This window comes from Terrapene carolina, unplaced genomic scaffold (assembly GCF_002925995.2).
Source record: "Terrapene carolina triunguis isolate 2854851 unplaced genomic scaffold, T_m_triunguis-2.0 Scaffold32200, whole genome shotgun sequence".
NCBI lineage: Eukaryota > Metazoa > Chordata > Testudines > Emydidae > Terrapene > Terrapene triunguis.
The window spans coordinates 197,113-216,363 of NW_020696551.1; the positions used below are offsets into that span (position 1 = coordinate 197,113).

At 53.9% G+C, this 19,251-nt stretch overlaps 1 protein-coding gene across 1 annotated transcript in view; it reads left to right on the forward strand.

The window, feature by feature from the left end:
- LOC112101709 (serine--tRNA ligase, cytoplasmic) overlaps positions 1-18,435 on the forward strand; it is a 21,244-nt gene extending 2,809 nt beyond the window's left edge. Inside the window, exons 2-11 of the mRNA XM_024192567.3 lie at positions 1,247-1,317; positions 2,011-2,091; positions 4,059-4,217; positions 4,990-5,133; positions 5,748-5,903; positions 6,098-6,319; positions 6,900-7,029; positions 16,411-16,568; positions 17,226-17,355; positions 17,751-18,435. Coding sequence (XP_024048335.1) covers positions 1,247-1,317; positions 2,011-2,091; positions 4,059-4,217; positions 4,990-5,133; positions 5,748-5,903; positions 6,098-6,319; positions 6,900-7,029; positions 16,411-16,568; positions 17,226-17,355; positions 17,751-17,908 — 1,409 coding nt within the window. The 3' untranslated portion in view covers positions 17,909-18,435. The remainder of the gene's footprint in view (positions 1-1,246; positions 1,318-2,010; positions 2,092-4,058; positions 4,218-4,989; positions 5,134-5,747; positions 5,904-6,097; positions 6,320-6,899; positions 7,030-16,410; positions 16,569-17,225; positions 17,356-17,750) is intronic.
- The last annotated feature ends 816 nt before the right edge of the window (positions 18,436-19,251 follow it).

Genomic DNA, 19,251 nt, shown 5'->3' on the forward strand with positions numbered 1-19,251 from the left:
TTTTTTTTTTTTTTTTTTTTGGCTTCGGCGTGGCAGGGGGTGCGTGCTCAAAATTTTTTTACTGATAGGGGTGCGCAATCAAAAAAGTTTGGAGACCAGTGCTCTAATTAACAGGTTTCTGATCAGTTTCAAGCCTCCCTCTGTACTTCCCTGGCTGGAAGGGAGTAGGCACTTCCTGGTGTTCCTGTGCTGCAGAGCCTCCTGGCTAAAGGATGGGGTGAGGGAGGGAGGTTCACCTTCCCCTTTTCCCATGCCCCTGGCTAACACCAAGATGGCTAGGTCTCTGCTGTTCTAACTGGCCCCAGATCTTCATGTTTATGAGCCCTCCATTCTGGTTCCTGCATCTGCTGTTGCTGCTTCCAGCTTTTCCACACAGTAGCAGAGGAGGAAAATGAGCTAGTTCTTCTCTGTTTCTCCTGTTTCTCCCAAAGGTCTGAATATCTTCAGTGAAACTGACCAGGCTCTTGTCAGTTTCACTCTGCTGCTGCTTGGGAAAGCTGAGCAGAGGCCCTGGAGCTGTCTCTGTAGGCTCTGGTACATGGTAACATTTGGGAGCCTGTCTTAGCCCCCATAAGAAACTGGAAATGTTTTAAATGAAAATTGACATTTTTTCTCGAATCTGAAACGGGTGGAAGGAGCTGCCTCCCCCTCTCGCCATGGGTTTTCTGCTCTACGCTGACCAGTGGGGTGAAAGGATTGTTTTCAAGCCCTGAAAATTTACCATCTCAGGCATAAAATTTCCTCCCTCACTCCGACTAATGACACAGTGAACAGTTTACCTTCCACTCAGGGGGTGAGTGGGACTGTGCATGTCTGAATTAAGTCACCCAGTGATTCTGTGAGGTAGTGAAGTACTGCTTTTGCTTTATAGCTGGGAAAATGGTGTCACAGGGGGACTGGCTTGCCCAAGGGCATGCAACGAGTTTGTGGCAGAGGGTTTCAGAGGGGTAGCCATATATCTCTCAATCCTATTCCCGCTGTGATGCCCTTCTTTCCCTCCGGGTTATGAAATGCCTGCTCAGGGCAAGTTTCTCCTCTCCATTTTGCCAACTCTCTGAATAAGATCTGTAAAGCTAATTGAAGTAAAGAGGGAATGAGTTGTGTATCTGAACTGTTTGTGTCTGCGATACATCACCTACAGGGATAACAACTTACCAACTCAACAGGTTTCTGAATCTGCTAGCAAATGTGTAGTTTCACTGTGGAGATCACTGGTTTATTTTTTCCTCCAATGCCCCCTTTCCAGGCAGATTTCGTGCAGACAACTTGAACAAACTGAAGAACCTGTGCAGCAAAACGATAGGTGAGAAAATGAAGGTAAGAGAGAGGAGTGCTATGAAATCATAGCAGCTGTCTTCCCTGGTAACATGGTGCTAGGGTAGTGCTGATGTGGTGCTATTTGTTCTAGTCTTGTTGAAAAGCAGTGTAATCTGTCTAATCTTCCTGCAGTTGATGACCTCTAGTAGGAAGAAGTTTGCTTAGTGAATGACCTGAAAAATGTCCATAGAAATTTTTGACAATGTCAAATTAAGGTTGTTGCATCAATAGACCTGAGAAAATTGTTCACATGTCAGATGTAGTGCCAAAGCATATAGCTAGTTATAGGGGGAGGGATAGCTCTGTGGTTTGAGCATTGGCCTGCTAAACCCAGGGTTGTGAGTTCAATCCTTGAGAGGGCCATTTAGGGATCTGGGGCAAAAATCTGTCTGGGGATTGGTCCTGCTTTGAGCAGGGGGTTGGACTAGATGACCTCCTGAGGTCCCTTCTAACCCTGATATTTTATGATTCTATAGTTAGAAGAATCCACTACCCTGCACAATCTAGCCATGATTTTCATTCTGTGTCATACTGTGGATCGCTTTATAAGATGAAGTTTGAGATCCTCTCCTGGGTCCTCTCCTCCCAGTCCTGATTCCACACATTGCAGCAGCTGTAGTGCATACCCTTGTCGCTGCTTACAACATATGTTCTTAGCATGCTCATTGTTCTTCTCGATTCTTCCCTTTGCAGAAAAAAGAGCCCATGGGCGATGATGAGTCAGTACCAGAACATGCACAAAATCTTGATGGCCTCACTGCCGACATCTTAGCGGTGAGTTACACCCCCAGCTTTCATGGGGCTGCGGGCACTCTGAAAAGTGACCATTGACTGCCTGCCTTTTCTTTCATTCCTGTTTATCTCACCGTCTTCCAGGCTGAAGTCTGACTATTCTGTACTTCTGCAGTCAGCGACCTCCAGCCAAATCACTCTGTGCTGTGAACCTGTTAGATCTTGTTAGCTAGGTAGGGTCAGGCTGAGACAATACTTTAATAGGACACCTCTGAGGAACACACCAAAGTGCTATTGGTGATTCAGTCTGGGGTTCTCTTTCCTCAGTCTGTACTGAACCAATTTCTCTGCCTGGAGACGAGGAGCATTGTGCTGCTGGAGGTGCCGTTTTTCAGCCGAAATGTGAATACAGGAATTGTCAGACTGGATCAGCCCCCTGGTCCAGCTAAGTCAGTATCTCGCTTGCCAGCAGTGGCCAGCACCAGATGCTTTAGAGACAGGTTCAAGAAACACTCAGGCACGAGGAATATTATTGTGTCCAAAATTCAACAGTATCCACTAATAGAGCCAGATATTCTTATCCATAGAGATATGTGTTCAGTCCCTTTTTTAATCTTAAGATTTTGGCCTTACCGTCCTTTGAACTATGGAACTCATTGCCAATCACACACATGAAAAGGTATTTCCTTGTATTAGTTCTGGATTTACCACTTCTCCGTTTCTTTGCATGTCCCTTTGTTCTTGTGTTGTGAGACAGGGAGAACAGAAGCTTCTGATCTCCCTTTTCTCTAAACCAATCATTAGTTTTATAGACTTACTCATGGCTCCTCTTATTCCCCCCCCTTCCTAAGGTCACAATCCTAGTCTCGTCAATCTCTCTTCAGATCAGTTTTACCATTGCCCTAATCATTTTTGTTGCCGTTCTCTGAACCCCTTTAATCCTCCTTTTTGAGATGCGATGGGCAGAACGGCGCACGGTTTTCTAAAGGAGGCACACTTGATTTATGTAATCACATCACGATATTTCCCATATGATTCCCATCCCTTTCCTTTTGCATCCTAAGATTTTACTTGCTTTTTGGCTGCAGCTGCACACTGAGCAGAGGTCTCCATTGAGTGGGCTACAGTGATGCCCGGGTCCCTTTCCTGAGTTGATCTAGTGAATTTAGAACCTTGTAAGGTTTATGAGTAGTTCAAATTATTCCATCCCAAGTGTAGTATTTGGCATTTATCAACATTTAGCTTCATCTGCCATTTTGCTGCTCATTCCCCTAGCTTGATTAGGTCCCTCCGAAGTTCCTCACAGTTCTCTCTGGATTGGACTGACCTAAATAACTTATGTCATCTGCACCTCACTGCTCACCCCCGTTTCCAGAACATGAAGTAATGGTGGGCCTAATGAGAAACTTTAAGGCAACTTCATCTTCTGCCATGGTGAAAACTAACTGTTTATTCCTACTCTGATTCCTGCCTCTTAGCTGGTTTTTGATCTATGACAATACATCTCTACCCCAATATAACGCGACCCAATATAACACGAATTCGGATATAATGCGGCAAAGCAGCGCTCCGGGGGGGGCGGGGCTGCGCACTCCAGCGGATCAAAGCAAGTTCGATATAACGTGGTTTCACCTATAACGCGGTAAGATTTTTTTTTTTGGCTCCCGAGGACAGCGTTATATCAGGGTAGAGGTGTACTTTGTCTCTCACTCTGTGATGACATAGCTTCTGTAGTAGCCTCTTGTGAGGAACTTTGTCAAAGGCCTTTGACAGCCTAAATAAATTATCAGCTGGTTCTCCTTTATCCAATACTTTATTGACATATTCAGCAAAGTCTGTTTGATTAGTGAAACGTCATTTACCTCTGCAAAAGCCAGGCTGGTTAGGCAAAGATCAGAGTGGTTTGCGCTACTTAAAAAAACCTCTTTGGCCCTTTTCATGAGCATAGTGCTCATTTTCCCTGTTGTTTAAGCTGTATAGTGACATGCCCAGTGATTTGTGTGTAACAGGGACTTCAGGTAACCCAGATTAAGAAAGTCCGTGTTCTCATTGACGAAGCCATCCTGAAGTGCGACGCCGAGCGTGTGAAACTGGAGGCGGAGCGGTTTGAAAGCCTCCGAGAAATTGGAAACCTCCTCCACCCCTCTGTGCCCATCAGCAATGACGAGGTAGGAGCCAAACGCATCCCCTCTATGTAGACGATGTCTCTGGCAGGTTTTGGGAAGTAACGTACAGTCAGCTTGAAGCAGCCATGCACAGCACATCAAAGTGACCACAGACACAGTCAGCTAGGTCCCTGTTGCGAGGGGTTGCTGAGATCGGGTAGGGAGTGAATGAAATCTGCATTACAAGACAGGGTGTCTTGCAGCGAAGGAGCTCACTGAACACAAAGACCCGCTCAGCCAGTGTAGAACTCTCCACCATTGTTTAGTGCATACATGGGAAACTTAGGCAGAGCCAAATGCTGGGATCTGCCCTTGCCCATTGCATTCACCCAGCAAGAATGTTTAACTCCAGGAATACAATTGGCCTGGGCCAGCAGCCAAGTGACATCATAATATGCTGCCGGCAGGGATCAGCATTAGGGTTCCGAGCTGTGTCTGTCAGTTGCCTGGATTTAGTCACTATGGAAACTGCAGAGCCAATCCCAAGGTGAGGGAGCCCCTCGGGTTGAGTCCAGTAACAGCTGTGGCAAGCGCTCAGACAAGTATTGATGCTCTCCACTGGGAGATGCCTGAGGTCTGAGCACTGACCCTTGTGGGGAAAGGGAGGGAGAGGAATGAGGGCCTGACCACTCCCTCTTCACTCCTTACCTGCCTTCCGCAGAACACACACTGGCCCAGGGTTCTACACCCTGCACTGGGCCTGGCCTGGTGGGAGCAGGTATGAGAGGAGACTTCCAAGTGAGCCCTTATTTTCCTCATCTTGCCTTGCATGCAGGATGCAGATAACCGAGTGGAGAGGATCTGGGGAGACTGCACGGTGAAGAAGAAGTACTCCCACGTGGACTTGGTGGTGATGGTGGATGGCTACGAGGGAGAAAAGGGGGCCATAGTAGCTGGAAGCAGAGGGTACTTCCTGAAGGTGAGAGCCCCGAGCCCCAAACCTTCCTGGGTCTGGGACGCAGGAAAAGGAATCAGACAGACATAGAACCACCCACCTGACTTTGTGGCAGAGATCTGCTGCTTTCCTGCCATTTGTGCTGTACCTCCCTCTAATCCTGCAGTGGGCACAAGGGCATTTTCCGGTGCTGATCGTGTACTAGGCAGAGGGAGCCTCTGCACGACTGGTGGAGTTCAGCCTTGCATTAGCTTTCTAAAGACAGCTGCATGTGCCACAATCAAAGGGTGTCAGACTGGGCTAGTGGTAGTATGACTAGTGCTGCATGTCTGCTGCTGTTGCTAAGCATGTTTTCAGCTTGAGACACTCCATGTCATGGCTGTGTATAAAACATTTTGGACCAAGACTTGCATGGGGTAAGCCCATCACCGTTGTTTGTCCTCCGGTACCATCGGTTTGGGCTCCTTTTTCTGTCCTAGTTATTGGCTCCATTCTCGAAGCTGAGCTGTTGTAGGCACTTCTGGCCTGGTCGTCAGAGGAGCTCAGCACACAGGACAGGAGTCGCATGCACTCAGCACCTCTAGAATCCGAGCCATTAGTCCTTCATGTGACCTGAGAGGCTTATCTTGTGTTTGTAGGGTGCCCTGGTTTTCCTTGAGCAGGCGCTGATCCAGTATGCTCTGCAGACCCTGCTCAGCAAGGGATACACCCCTATCTACACACCCTTCTTCATGAGGAAAGAGGTGATGCAGGAGGTGGCTCAGCTCAGTCAGTTTGATGAGGAGCTTTACAAGGTAAGCTGCAAGGAAGGGCTTGTGCATCCTGATGCCGGCAAGCCAAGTACAGTTTTCTGTTAGTGTTTGCCATGGCAAAGGATCCTTATAGCCTCTGGCTCTTGCTATTCCTGGGGCCCAGGTCTGCGTTGCTGAGGCTGTTGTGTGTTCTGCTCTGGTACGCTGACAGAGTGCTGTTCAACCCCCATCTCCAGGTCATTGGCAAGGGCAGTGAGAAATCAGAGGACAGCTCCGTCGATGAGAAGTACCTGATTGCTACCTCTGAGCAGCCAATTGCAGCTTTGCACAGGGATGAGTGGCTGAAGCCGGAGGATCTGCCCATCAGATATGCTGGGCTGTCCACCTGCTTCAGGCAGGAAGTTGGCTCGCACGGCCGTGACACCAGAGGCATCTTCCGGGTGCACCAGTTTGAAAAGGTAAAGGGATGCGTTGCTAGCCAGTTAGCTGGGAAATGTTTGCAGGATGCGAGTAGATAAGAATGGGCTCGGGGTCTTTCCTCCCAGGTGTAGGATATTTGAAGGGAAAATGAGTAATTAATACCTTGGAGCAGAGGGGAGCTGCAGAGCCCCCTTGCTGCATGATCTGAGGGGGGTCTGCAAGTTCAGTATCCTCAGAACAAGAGTGACTCCAGAAAGCCCCCTCTAGGGGGTGGTGCGATGGGCTGCTGCTGGCCTCTTCCTAGTAAAGAGTAAAGTAGTTACAGATTTGTGAGACTGCAAAGGTCTTTGTGGCTCCTTTAGGGGTCTGTCAGTATAAATTGCTAGCAGTTTCCAGGCCTGCTGTCATTTCCCGTCACTGTCGGTTTGTTACACTGGAATTCCGTGAGACGGACATTGGAGAAAACATTCCCTACTGCAATCATCTCCTTGTCTTCTGGTTCCCGTTCTCTGAATCCACCATTCCTGGGCCTTGCCCCACCTGTGAGCAGCAGCACACTAAGACATGGAGTCCTACCCTCTGCACATTGTTAGTAGCTTCTCTCTCCTCCCCCCCCAGATTGAGCAGTTTATCTTCGCGTCGCCTCATGACAACAAGTCGTGGGAGATGTTTGATGAAATGATCGCGACTGCTGAGGAGTTCTACCAGTCGCTGGGCATTCCTTACCACATCGTCAATATTGTCTCAGGTACGGAACTCGGCTCTCCTGGTCCGGGGTGCACATGCTCCTCTCTGTAGGGGTAATGTGACAGGACCAGCCTGCCATCGAAGGACAGAGGCCAAGACAGGAGGCGAGTGGGCAGGGCAGTGTCAGAGGAGCCAGCCCTGGCTCTGGTCCTGGCTTGGCTTCTGACCTACGGGTGAGTTTGGGCAAGCCCCGCCCCTCTGTGCCTCTGGTTAGACTGTGTACAGCACCCTGCGCGATGGGCTCTGGGCTCAGCCTCTGCGCACCGTTGTCCCACAGCCTGCTGGAAGCTGTGGCTGGCGTGGTCGGGAAGGAGCCCAAAGTGACCCGTTTCCTTGGTGATCGCTGTGCAGTAACACTTCAGGGACATACACTGCAGTGGCTGTGCCCCAGCTCCGGGTAGTGCCCTGCCTAGCCATGGTCAGAGCAATCTTGGAGGGATAGAGAGCTCACTTGGGAAAAGCTAATCATTGACTTGTATTGAGTCTGAAATGGCTCGTCCCTTCCTCTGGGGAAGGAACTGCTGTGACCTGCTAGCAGCATCCGCGTGGCCACGCGGGGGAGTTGAAAGCTGCAGGAGTGTTGGTTAGGCAGTGCTGGGCCGAGGCTGTCAGTTTGTTCCACGTGCTACGCCATCACCGTTACCTTGTGCTTTCCCCACACCCCAGCTGTCTCGCTCCCCCTGTTGTCTCTCTAGGTGCTGAGCTAACATACAGCAATGGGGCCCTGACTGGGCTCCTACATGCTTCAGGAATATGGGTGCCAGGGGGTTGGTTTCTGGTCCCTGTCTCCTCCCCAGGCCAGCGGCGGTGAGGTGCTGCAGAGAAGACAGGTTCATGCCGCGTGCTCCCACAGCCCCTTCTTGCTGGTGTAGAGGCAAGCTGAGTGACAGCAGGGAGGGGAGAGATCATAAGAACATAAGAACGGCCGTACCGGGTCAGACCAAAGGTCCATCTAGCCCAGTATCCTGTCTACCGACAGTGGCCAATGCCAGGTGCCCCAGAGGGAGTGGACCAACAGGCAATGATCAAGTGATCTCTCTCCTGCCATCCATCTCCATCCTCTGACAAACAGAGGCTAGGGACACCATTCCTTACCCATCTTGGCTAATAGCCATTAATGGACTTAACCACCATGAATTTATCCAGTTCTCTTTTAAACACTGTTATAGTCCTAGCCTTCACAACCTCCTCAGGTAAGGAGTTCCACAAGTTGACTGTGCGCTGCTTGAAGAACTTCCTTGTATTTGTTTTAAACCTGCTGCCTATTAATTTCATTTGGTGACCCCTAGTTCTTGTATTATGGGAATAAGTAAATAACTTTTCCTTATCCACTTTCTCTACATCACTCATGATTTTATATACCTCTATCATATCCCCCCTTAGTCTCCTCTTTTCCAAGCTGAAGAGTCCTAGACTCTCTAATCTCTCCTCATATGGGACCTGTTCCAAACCTCTAATCATTTTAGTTGCCCTTTTCTGAATCTTTTCTAGTGCCAGTATATCTTTTTTTAGATGAGGAGACCACATCTGTACGCAGTATTCGACATGTGGGCGTACCATCGAACGCTTAGGGTATGGCTTGAACCAGCCTTAGCTGGGAATCTGAGCCTGAAGCTCCTCTTGCTAAGGCCGTGTCTACACTGGGGGATCTGTGATGTACAGAAGGTCACACGATTTGGCAGCCCCTTCTGCCCATTAGCTCTGACAGATGTTTTGCCTGGTGGCTCTTGTCACGGAGTGTGGGGGACTCAGGGCACTGTACCCCCGGCTTCCTGCGATTCACCATGACTCTCAGCCAGCCAGTAAAGCGGAAGGTTTATTGGATAACAGGAACACAGTCTACAGCAGAGCTTGTAGATACAACCAGGACCCCTCAATCAAGTCCTCTTGGGGAGTGCAGGGAGCTTAGACCCCAGCTTGGGGTTCCCTGCGTTGCACCTCCCAGCCCAAACTGAAAAATTCCCAAATCCCTCCAGCAGCTCTCTTCCCCCCTCCCCTTGCTCCTCCTCTCCTTTGTTCCGTCTCCCCCGGGCAGAAGGTGTCACTTCTCCCACCCCCCTTCCTGGCTCAGGTTACAGCTCAGGTAGCTCAATGTAACTCCCAGGCTACATTCCCAGGTCAAATCCGCCCTGCTCCGTCACATCTCTCCCCCCTTCGAGACTGAACTGAGCGGGGTCACTCTGACCAGTGACCTGGGGAAGTTCAGGGCCCCCTCTCCGGGACAACGCATCCGCTATCAAGTTGTCACTTCCCTTGACATGGACCACGTCCATGTCATAATCCTGCAGGAGCAGGCTCCACCTCAGGAGCTTGGCGATGGCTCCTTTCATCTGGTGCAGCCAGGTCAGGGGAGAGTGGTCGGTGTGCACGGTGAAGTGTCACCCAAAGAGATATGGCTCTAGTTTCTTGAGGGCCCATACCATGGCCAGGCATTCCTTCTCGATGGCCGCGTAGTTCTGCTCCCGGGGTAGCAACTTCTTGCTCAGGTACAAGATCGGGTGTCTCTCCCCGTTTTCATCCTCCTGCATTAACACCGCCCCCAGTCATAGAATCATAGAATATCAGGGTTGGAAGGGACCTCAGGAGATCATCTAGTCCAACCCCCTGCTCAAAGCAGGACCAATTCCCAACTAAATCATCCCAGCCAGGGCTTTGTCAAGCCGGGCCTTAAAAAACTCCAAGGAAGGAGGTTCCACCACCTCCCTAGGTAACGCATTCCAGTGCTTCACCCACCCTCCTAGTGAAATAGTGTTTCCTAATATCCAACCTAAACCTCCCCCACTGCAACTTGAGACCATTGCTCCTTGTTCTGTAATCTGCCACCACTGAGAACAGCCGAGCTCCATCCTCTTTGGAACCTCCCTTCAGGTAGTTGAAAGCAGCTATCAAATCCCCCCTCATTCTTCTCTTCTGGAGACTAAATAATCCCAGTTCCCTCAGCCTCTCCTAATAAGTCATGTGCTCCAGACCCCTAATCATTTTTGTTGCCCTCCGCTGGACTCTTTCCAATATTTCCACATCCTTCTTGTAGTGTGGGGCCCAAAACTGTGTCTGAGGCGTCGGTGAACACCAAAAAGGGCTTATCAAAGTCTGGGTTTGCCAGAACTGGGCCACTGACCAGAGCCTCCTTCAGTGCCCGGAGAGCTTCCTGGCACTCCTCGGTCCAGACCACCTTGTCTGGCTTCCCCTTCTTGCACAGCTCAGTGATGGGGGCGGCTATGGCGCTAAAGTGGGGCATGAACCTTCGATAGTATCCCGCCATCCCAGTAAAGGCCTGGACCTGCTTTTTGGTTTGGGGGGCAGGCCAGTCTCTGATCACCTCCACTTTGGCTGGTTCTGGCTTTAGGCAGCCACTCCCCACCCGGTGACCTAGGTAGGATACTTCAGCCTTCCCCACCTTGCACTTCTCAGCTTTTACGGTCAGCCCAGCCTCCTGGAGTCGGTCCAGCACTTATCTAACCTGGGACACATGGTCCTCCCAGGTCTGGCTAAAGACGCCAGTGTCGTCAATATATGCCACAGCAAAACTCTCCATCCCCCTCAGTAGCTGATCCACTAGGCGCTGGAAGGTGGCTGGCGCGCCCTTGAGGCTGAAAGGCAGGGTCAGGAACTCATAGAGCCCCAGAGGGGTGATAAAGGCCGATTTCAGCCTGGCATCTGCATCCAGCGGCACTTGCCAATAGCCCTTTGTAAGATCCATGGTGGTCAGCTACCGAGCGCCTCCCAGCTTGTCTAGGAGCTCGTCAGGCCTGGGCATGGGGTAGGCATCGGCTACAGTGATGGCATTGAGCTTCCGATAGTCCACACAGAACCGGATCGACCCGTCCTTTTTGGGGACCAGCACCACCGGCGAGGCCCAAGGACTAGAAGATGGCTGGATCACCCCCAAAGCCAGCATGTCATTGACCTCTCTTTCCAGGTCCTGAGCAGTTTTCCCTGTGACTCGGAAGGGGGAGCATTTTATAGGCGGGTGCGATCCTGTCTGCACCTGGTGGACAGTCAGATTAGTGCATCCAGGCTGGTTGGAAAACAGCTGTCGGTACAGATGCAGCACCCCTCCAATCTCAGCTTGCTAGGTACGGGTTAGCTGATCAGAGAGGGGAATTGTTTCCAGGGGGGAATCAGCTCTTGTCCCAGGGAATAGATCTACTAAAGGGTCATCTCCCTGCTCCTCCCAGTGCCCACGCACGGCCAACACCACATTCCCCCTGTCATAATATGGCTTCATCATATTCACATGGTACACCCGGCGGTGGTGCGCCCGGTTCGACAGCTCCACCACATAATTTACCTCATTTAGTTGCTTGACAATCTTGAAGGGCCCTTCCCATGCGGCCTGGAGTTTGTTCTTCCTCACGGGGATGAGGACCATCACCTGATCCCTGGTGGCGAAGGCGCGGGCCCGCGCCGTGCGGTCATATCAGACCTTCTGCTTCCTCTGGGCTTGGGCCAGATTCTCCCTGGCCAGGCCCATGAGCTCGGCAAGTCGTTCCCGGAAGGTCAGGACATACTCCACCACCGACTCTCCATCAGGAGTGGCCTTCCCCTCCCATTCGTCTCTCATCAGGTCCAGGGGCCCCCTTACCCGCCTTCCATATAACAGTTCGAAAGGCGAAAACCCGGTAGACTCCTGGGGTACCTCCCTGTACGCGAACAGCAGGTGAGGTAAGTACTTGTCCCAGTCCTGCAGGTGCTGGTTCATAAATGTTTTTAGCATCATCTTTAGTGTCCCGTTGAACCTCTCCACCAGCCCGTTGGATTGGGGGTGATACGCTGAGGCCCAGTTGTGCCAGACCCCGCATTTCTCCCACAAGCACTGGAGTAGGGCCGACATGAAGTTGGACCCTTGGTCTGTTAAGACTTCCTTGGGAAACCCCACTCGGCTGAAAATGGTCAGCAGCGCATCTGCCACAGTGTCCGCTTCGATGGACGATAAGGGCACTGCCTCGGGGTAGCGGGTGGCGAAATCTACCACCACCAGAATGTATTTCTTCTCTGACTGGGTCGTCTTGCTGAGAGGTCCCACTATGTCCATAGCCACCTTCTGGAAAGGCTCCTCTATGATGGGCAAAGGCCTCAACGCTGCTTTCCCCTTGTCCCGGGCCTTCCCCACCCTCTGACAGGGGTCACAGGATCGGCAGTACTGTCGGATGTTGGTAAAGACCCCAGGCCAGTAAAAGTTCTGTAGCAGCCTCTGCCTGGTGCGCCGGATTCCCTGGTGCCCTGCGAGAGGGATGTCATGGGCCAGGTACAGTAGCTTGTGGCGAAACTTCTGGGGAACCACCAGCTGCCTCCTGATCCCCCACAACTCCACTTCCCCTGGGGGAGCCCATTCTCCCACAGGAACCTCTCCTGGCAGCCGCTCCCCATGGTCTGTACCGCCCTGAGGTCTGCCAGGTCCCTTATCTTCTGCAAGGAGGGATCTTTCTGCAACTCGGCCTGGAACTCAGCAGCTGGGACAGGGCTGGGCACCTGCTCTCTCTCGCCGGCTGGGTCTGAGGCCGCAGCCTCCCTGAGCTGTGTCCCTGGGCGGTCCCTCCCCACCAGGTTAGGGTCCTGCGCCTCGGGCAAGGTACCCTCCCCAAGGTCAGGGTGCAGTGCCCCTCGCCGGCTCTGACTACGGGTCACGACCAGGGCACCCGGAGGGTGGCTTGGCCAGTCCTCCAGGTCTCCCCCCCCCCCCATCAACACCTCAGTGGGCAAATGATGGTGCACCCCCACATCCTTGGGGTCCTCCTTGGCCCCCCACTTCAGGTGTACCCTCGCCACAGGCACCTTGAATGGGGTCCCACCCACCCCCATCAGGGTCAGGTAGGTGTCGGGCACCACCCGATCTGGGGCCACCACCTCGGGCCGGGCCAGCGTCACCTCTGCGCCCGTATCCCAGTATCCATTGACCTTCCTCCCATCCACCTCCAGGGGAACAAGGCACTCTCTCCGGAGGGGCAGCCCCGCGTCCACCCTGTAAACCGAAAACCCTGAGTCTGGAGCATCCAGCCCCCCAGAGGAGCTGGCCTGGAGCTCTCCTCCCTCCTTAGCAGGTGGTACTCTGCCAGCCCCCCTTCCCTGGGAATGCTGCCTCTTGCCCGGCTGGGTCTCTACCCAGTCAACTCTCTGTGGGTTCGGTCTGCTCAGTCTGTCCCGGAGCCTGGGGCACTGGGCCCGTATGTGGCCTCTCTGGCCACAGTGATAGCAGCCCATGTCCCGTGGGTCCCCTTGAGCAGGTCGGATGGACCTGACGCTGGATGTTTCCCTTTGGTGGGGGTTCTCCATATTTCCTCGCTGGGAGGTCCCATGGTGACTCTCTCTCTGCGTTGTGGCGGGCCTGTTCCTTTGGGACTCCTCCCGGTTATCCCCGGCCCGACTGTTCACAAACTCGTCGGCCAGCTGGCCTGCATGCTGCGGGTTCTCTGGCTTTTGGTCCATCAACCATCGCCTCAGGTCGGATGGGCACTGCTCATACACGTGCTCCAGTACGAATAGGTCAAGCAGGTCCTCTTTAGTTTGGGCCCCAGCTGTCCACTTGCGGGCATACCCATGCGCCCGGTTGGCTAGTTGTAGGTATGTGACCTCACGGGTTTTATGCTGACTCCGGAACCTTTTCCGGTACGTCTCAGGGGTCAGCCCAAACTCGCGGAGCAGGGCCTTTATGAACAGTTCGTAGTCCCCTGTCTCCGCCCCTTTCAGTCGGCTGTACACCTCCCTGGCTGTAGAGTCCAGTGAGGGGATGAGAAACTGGAGCCTGTCTGCAGGGTCAACCTGGAGCAGCTCGCAGGTATTCTCAAAGGCCGTCAGGAAGGTATCCATGTCCTCCCCCTCCTTACGCTGGGCCAGGAAGCATTTATCAAAGCTCTTTGCAGTCTTGGGTCCCCCCTCGCTCACCGCAGCCGGGGCCCCACTGCTCTTCAGCCTGGCCAGTTCCAGCTCATGCTGACGTTGGTTCTCCTCGTGCTGACGTTGGTCCCGCTCATGCTGACGTTGTTTCTCCTTCTCTTCCCGCTCCTGCTTCAGTTCTTGCTGTCTTAACTCGAACTCTTTCAGTCTCAGCTCCCTGTCATATTCCAGTTGCATCTGCTCCCGGTACTGGGAGCTCTGCCGGGACGATCCCCTGCTGGCCGCCTGGGTCAGGATGCCCTCGGTATTCGCTGGGCTTCCCCCAACCCCTCCCCTAGGTATAGGTAGTCAGAGTCTTGGGATGTCCTCGGCAGCAGTCTGACCCCTCCCAGCCATGTCAGGCCCCGGGGCCCACGCTGCATCCGCCGGGCGGCTTCCCTCCGGGACAGGGCTCGGTTCATCCAAGCGATCCCTCTCCTCCAGCTGGGCAATTAGCTGTTCTTTGGTGGACCTCCCAATGCACAGCCCCCTCTGCCTGCACAGCTCCACCAGGTCGCTCTTAAGGCGTTTAGCATACATCCACCTGCTGGCCACTCGCCGGCCTGTGCTCTCCGCTTTCCACCGTTCCAGGGGGACTCCTAGTGTGCCAGCCCTTCTTCAGGTCACCACCTCTCTGCCAGGGTCGAGCTGCAGCCTCCTCCACCCCGGGACCGCTCGCTGCGATCCCCCGGGGGACCCTCTTACTGCAAAAGTCCTTCTCACTGGTCACACACTCCCAGGGGTTAATCACCCCCTGAAACCGTCTCTCTCTGACTCTTCAGCCCACCTGGTCCCCGTCGATCCCTCTTCGTTTTACTGCTCCCCAGTAGTACTGCTCCCTTCATTTTACTGCTTCATTTACTGCAGGAAGCGCCGTCCACGGGGTGCAGTAGATCCCACCGCTGCCACAAGTTGTCACGGAGTGTGGGGGACTCAAGGCCCTGTACCCCTGGCTTCCAGCGATTCTCCGTGACTCTCTCAGCCAGCCAGTAAAGCGGAAGGTTTATTGGATAACAGGAACACAGTTTACAGCAGAGCTTGTAGATACAACCAGGACCCCTCAATCAAGTCCTCTTGGGGAGTTCAGGGAGCTTAGACCCCAGCTTGGGGTTCCCTGCGTTGCACCTCCCAGCCCAAACTGAAAAATTCCCAAATCCCTCCAGCAGCTCTCTCCCCCCTCCCCTCTGCTCCTCCTCTCCTTTGCCCCCCCTCCCCTCCCCCCGAAGGTGTCACTTCTCCCACCCCCCTTCCTGGCTCAGGTTACAGCTCAGGTAGCGCAATGTAACTCCCAGGCTACATTCCCAGGTCAAATCCACCCTGCTCCGTCACAGCTCTGTGTTGGCAAACCCCCCTAGCGTTGATATGGACAAGCCAGGTCGTGGGAGTTTTTCTGTTGGCAGAGTGACACCACCTTCCCCGAGGAGGTCAGTAGAAGGCCTCTTGTGGGGGTTTGCCAGTGTAGCTTTGTTGGCTGGTAGTACGGTTCTCTCACCCCCCTCCTGACACGGCTGCGCAGTGTAGACCTGGCCTCTGTCGTCTGGCTGAGCCTCAATATGGCGGTGCCATTGGTTTCTCAGAAGACCCGCCCAGGCCGAATGCCTTGTAACCCTGTATGAGCTGGAAGAGCTGGGCGAGAGCCGGGCACGACGCTCCTGTCTCTTGTAAGGCTTGGCAAGTTGGCTTGACGTTGCCTTTGTTGTTAGCAATGGCAGGTGGCTAATGAGGCGGGTCCCCTTGGCAGGTGGCAGTTTGGAGCAGACGTCACCCGGCAGATCCTGGAGGCTGCTGTGCAGTGGTTGGTGTGCTGAGGCTCTTTCTCACAGTTCACTTATTCAGCCTTCATCCCTCTTTAAAACAAGGGACCGAGAGGGGAGGGCACTACAGGTTCTCTACACGGGCCCTGTGCCCCGGAGCTGCTGCACTGCACTGGGGAGTGGGAAAGGGAGCTGATAAAGTACATCCGGAGTGGGGCTGGGCGGGAATGGCATTCGTGTCGGGTACGTCTGATCACCTGTCCGGTCCCTGCTCACTGGCCAGGCTCCTTCTCCCCTGAGGAGCTGTCATAGGAAGGGGAGAACAGGGAAGCTCAGCCCAGGAGCCACTCTGAGTGCGAGATGGGCCAGAGGGTCATCCAGCAGGAATTGACGCTCCAAGCCCCACCCCGGAGCAGTGGCAGAAAGGGAGCTGGAAGAGAATCAGCCCTAGATCCTCCTCTTCCAGGAGAATCCCCATTGCCTAGAGTCCTGCAGAACCCTAAGTACTAGTCTTGGCTATGGCGCTGTGTCTCGGGGGTTTCTAAGGTGCCTGTCACCCGGGTCTCTAGGCCCTGTAATCGTTTGTGGTGAAACCAGAGCGCAGCAGTTGGGTAAGTAACTTAGCAGGGCAGGTTTTGCCCTCTGTCCCTGCAAAGCCACTGCTGGGTTGGAGGCAGCATTCGGTGCATTCTCCCTGCTACCATGCAGCTGCTGCCTTGCCAGCCAGCCCAAGTACCTGCCTCCCGCTCTCGCAGGCTCCCTGAACCACGCTGCCAGTAAGAAGCTGGACCTCGAGGCTTGGTTCCCAGGGTCGAGCGCCTTCCGGGAGCTGGTCTCCTGCTCCAACTGCACAGACTACCAGGCCCGTCGCCTGCGGATCCGCTACGGGCAGACCAAGAAAATGATGGACAAAGTAGGTGGCATTTCAGTACCTCCCTTTTACTCTCCGTGTGCATCCTGGGGCAGCTGAATACTCATCTCGGAGCAGTTACCTCCAAGGCTTCTGCTGCATGCTCAGTGTCTGCCTGGCTAGCTGCTCTCCCCACTGGGATCTTTCCTCCAGCATTCCTCGCTCTCCCCCTCACAGCGAAGAGCTGTATTCCTTGCCAGCGCAGTGTTCCATCCTGGGAGAGCACATCCCTCCTTCCAAAGGGCGAGATCCTTGCTGAGCAGCCCTGGGCACCAGCCACTCCATCCTCTCTGCTGGGTCCCGGTTAGAGCTGGTCAGAAAATTTGGGGGTGGGGAGGTGTCTTCTGCAGAAAATGTTGATGGGAACCTCCTCCCCCTACCCCTTCTTCAGTTTTCACCTAAATTTTCCAGGGATAACTCTGAGTGGGTTGGGCAAAAATTCAGATATGTAAATACTTTAGCCCCAAACTGAAATCTTGATTTGGAAATGCTGCTGTGGTGCCTCCCATTGGGCTCCCTGGTTAATGATGCATCGGTCTCCCCTCTGGGGGAGAGGAAGCTGCTCCTTAGCCTGCTGGTGTCTGTGGGGTGCACCCTGCGGGCCTTGGCGAGGGCTCCTCACGAGCCCTGTTCCTGGGGTCATTGGCTTTGTCCTTGCAGGTGGAGTTTGTCCATATGCTAAATGCTACCATGTGTGCCACGACCCGCACGATCTGTGCCATCCTGGAGAACTACCAGACACAGGACGGCATCGTCGTGCCAGAGAAACTGAAGGGTTTCATGCCGCCAGGTACAACTCGGAAACCCCTTCACGTGGCACCCCTGCTTTATGCTTTGACCCACCTCTCCCTGTCTGCTGTCTCCTCCCCCGCCTGGTAGCATAGGAGAGGGGTTCTAGCACCGGAGAGGCAGGGCGAGGGGGGACTCTGTCCTGGAGCAAGTCCAGTCTGCTCATTCCTTCCCAGCGCTAATATCTCTCCTGGTTTTCTCCCCTCGGCCCCACTGCTTCCCATGTGACTCTTCTGCAAGTTCTCAGGTTGTGGCTGTGGGGACTGGAGGAATGAGGGCTTCTGGGCAGGGCTTTCCTTGGTGATGTAAAGGGGAATGGTTCTCAGGCCAGGAGAGACGGAGCGCAAAGTTCCTGGCCTGCTCTCACCATGGGTAACTGCCTGTGTCTCTCGGCAGGGCTGAAGGAAATGATCCCCTTTGTGAAACCTGCTCCCATTGACCAGGAACCTTTCAAGAAACAGAAGAAGCAGCACGAAGGAAGCAAAAAGAAACCAGCCGGTGGCAATAGTGTCCTGGAAGGGCGAATGCAGAACATGGGCGTAAACGATGCCTAAACCCAGCTCCCCCGTCATCTCCCCGAGGCAGCGCGGTCTGGTGTGTGGAACCCAGGTCTGGGAGCCAGGCTCCTGGGTTCCAATCTCAGCTTAATCACCAGCTGACTGCGTGACCCGGGGCAAATCACTCTCCTCTGCTTCGTGTCCCCCGCTGGAGCACGGGATGGCACTTAACTCCCCTGCCTCATGGGGTGCTGAGGCTCCAGCACCTGGACGGTGGAAAGCACTCGCAGTGCCAGCTGGTATTCTCCCCAGCAGCCATGTCCCTCCACTTATGTTCGGTAGCCTGTGAAAAGGGTTTCCCTGGGGGTCCCTAGCTGGGAACCTGGGCGGGGCAAAGTGCTGATGTCCTGTTCATGCTCTCGACACCCTCCACCTGAATCCCAAGGGTAAGGAGATGAGAAGGGAAAAACCAAGCTGGGCTCTTGTTACGTATGTGACTTTACTGTAGCCATAGTCTCTTTGCATGGATGTAGGATTGTCTCTGAATCAATGCAATACAATAAAGCAATGTAGGGAGACAGCTGTCCAGGGCTCCTCACCACTGGCTCTTTGGGCTCCTGCTGCTTTGTCCCCATAGCTTAGACCAGTCCGCTCAGGTTCCCCTGTGGGCGAGTGAGCCGATGGCCTGCAGATGCTCACTCTCCTTAGCGGGACTAGCCCAGCAGGAAGGCTGCTGAGTCCCTGGGCACCTGCTGCTCAACAGGAGAGCGAGCCCCTGCCTAAGGCCACCCAGCAGGCCAGGGGCACAGCTTCTCTGGCTGTGGTGCTCTCCCTGGTGGATGAGAGCTGGAAATGCAGGTCGGGGCATCCTCCAGACCATGTCAGATACCAAATGCCAAGGAGCCGACCCTCTGCACCGCCTCTGAGGAAGGAGTCACAGCGGGGTGAGGGGAGACTCTTCAGCTAGAGGAGAAGCTGAGAAGCAAGTGCAGGACTCGTTGCCTGGAGACATTTCCTGCTCATGCTCTGAGCTAGGCCAGACCTCGTTGCAGGGCTCTGGCGGCTGTGGGGTGAAAGCGCCTCGTGAGGATTCTCTGCTTTGAAGTGGGGACGATTTGATTCTGTACGACGCGACCTTCAGCACTGGGCTCCTCTCTGCTTTGCCTGGGCTTGGCAGTTCCTGGGAGTGTGGGGCGTTGCCCTCTTAACTGACCTGACTTCCTTTTTGCCCTGATTGTGCTGATTGGCTGCAGCCAGTGATGTGTGTTTGTAGAGTGGTTGGGATGAAGGGCTGTGGAAGCAAAGGATGATAGGGCTGGCTGGATGGATCTAGGCAGTGCTGCTGAGATCATGTATCTCCCTGAGGTGTGATGCCAGGGAAGCTGTTAACTCTTCCGTGC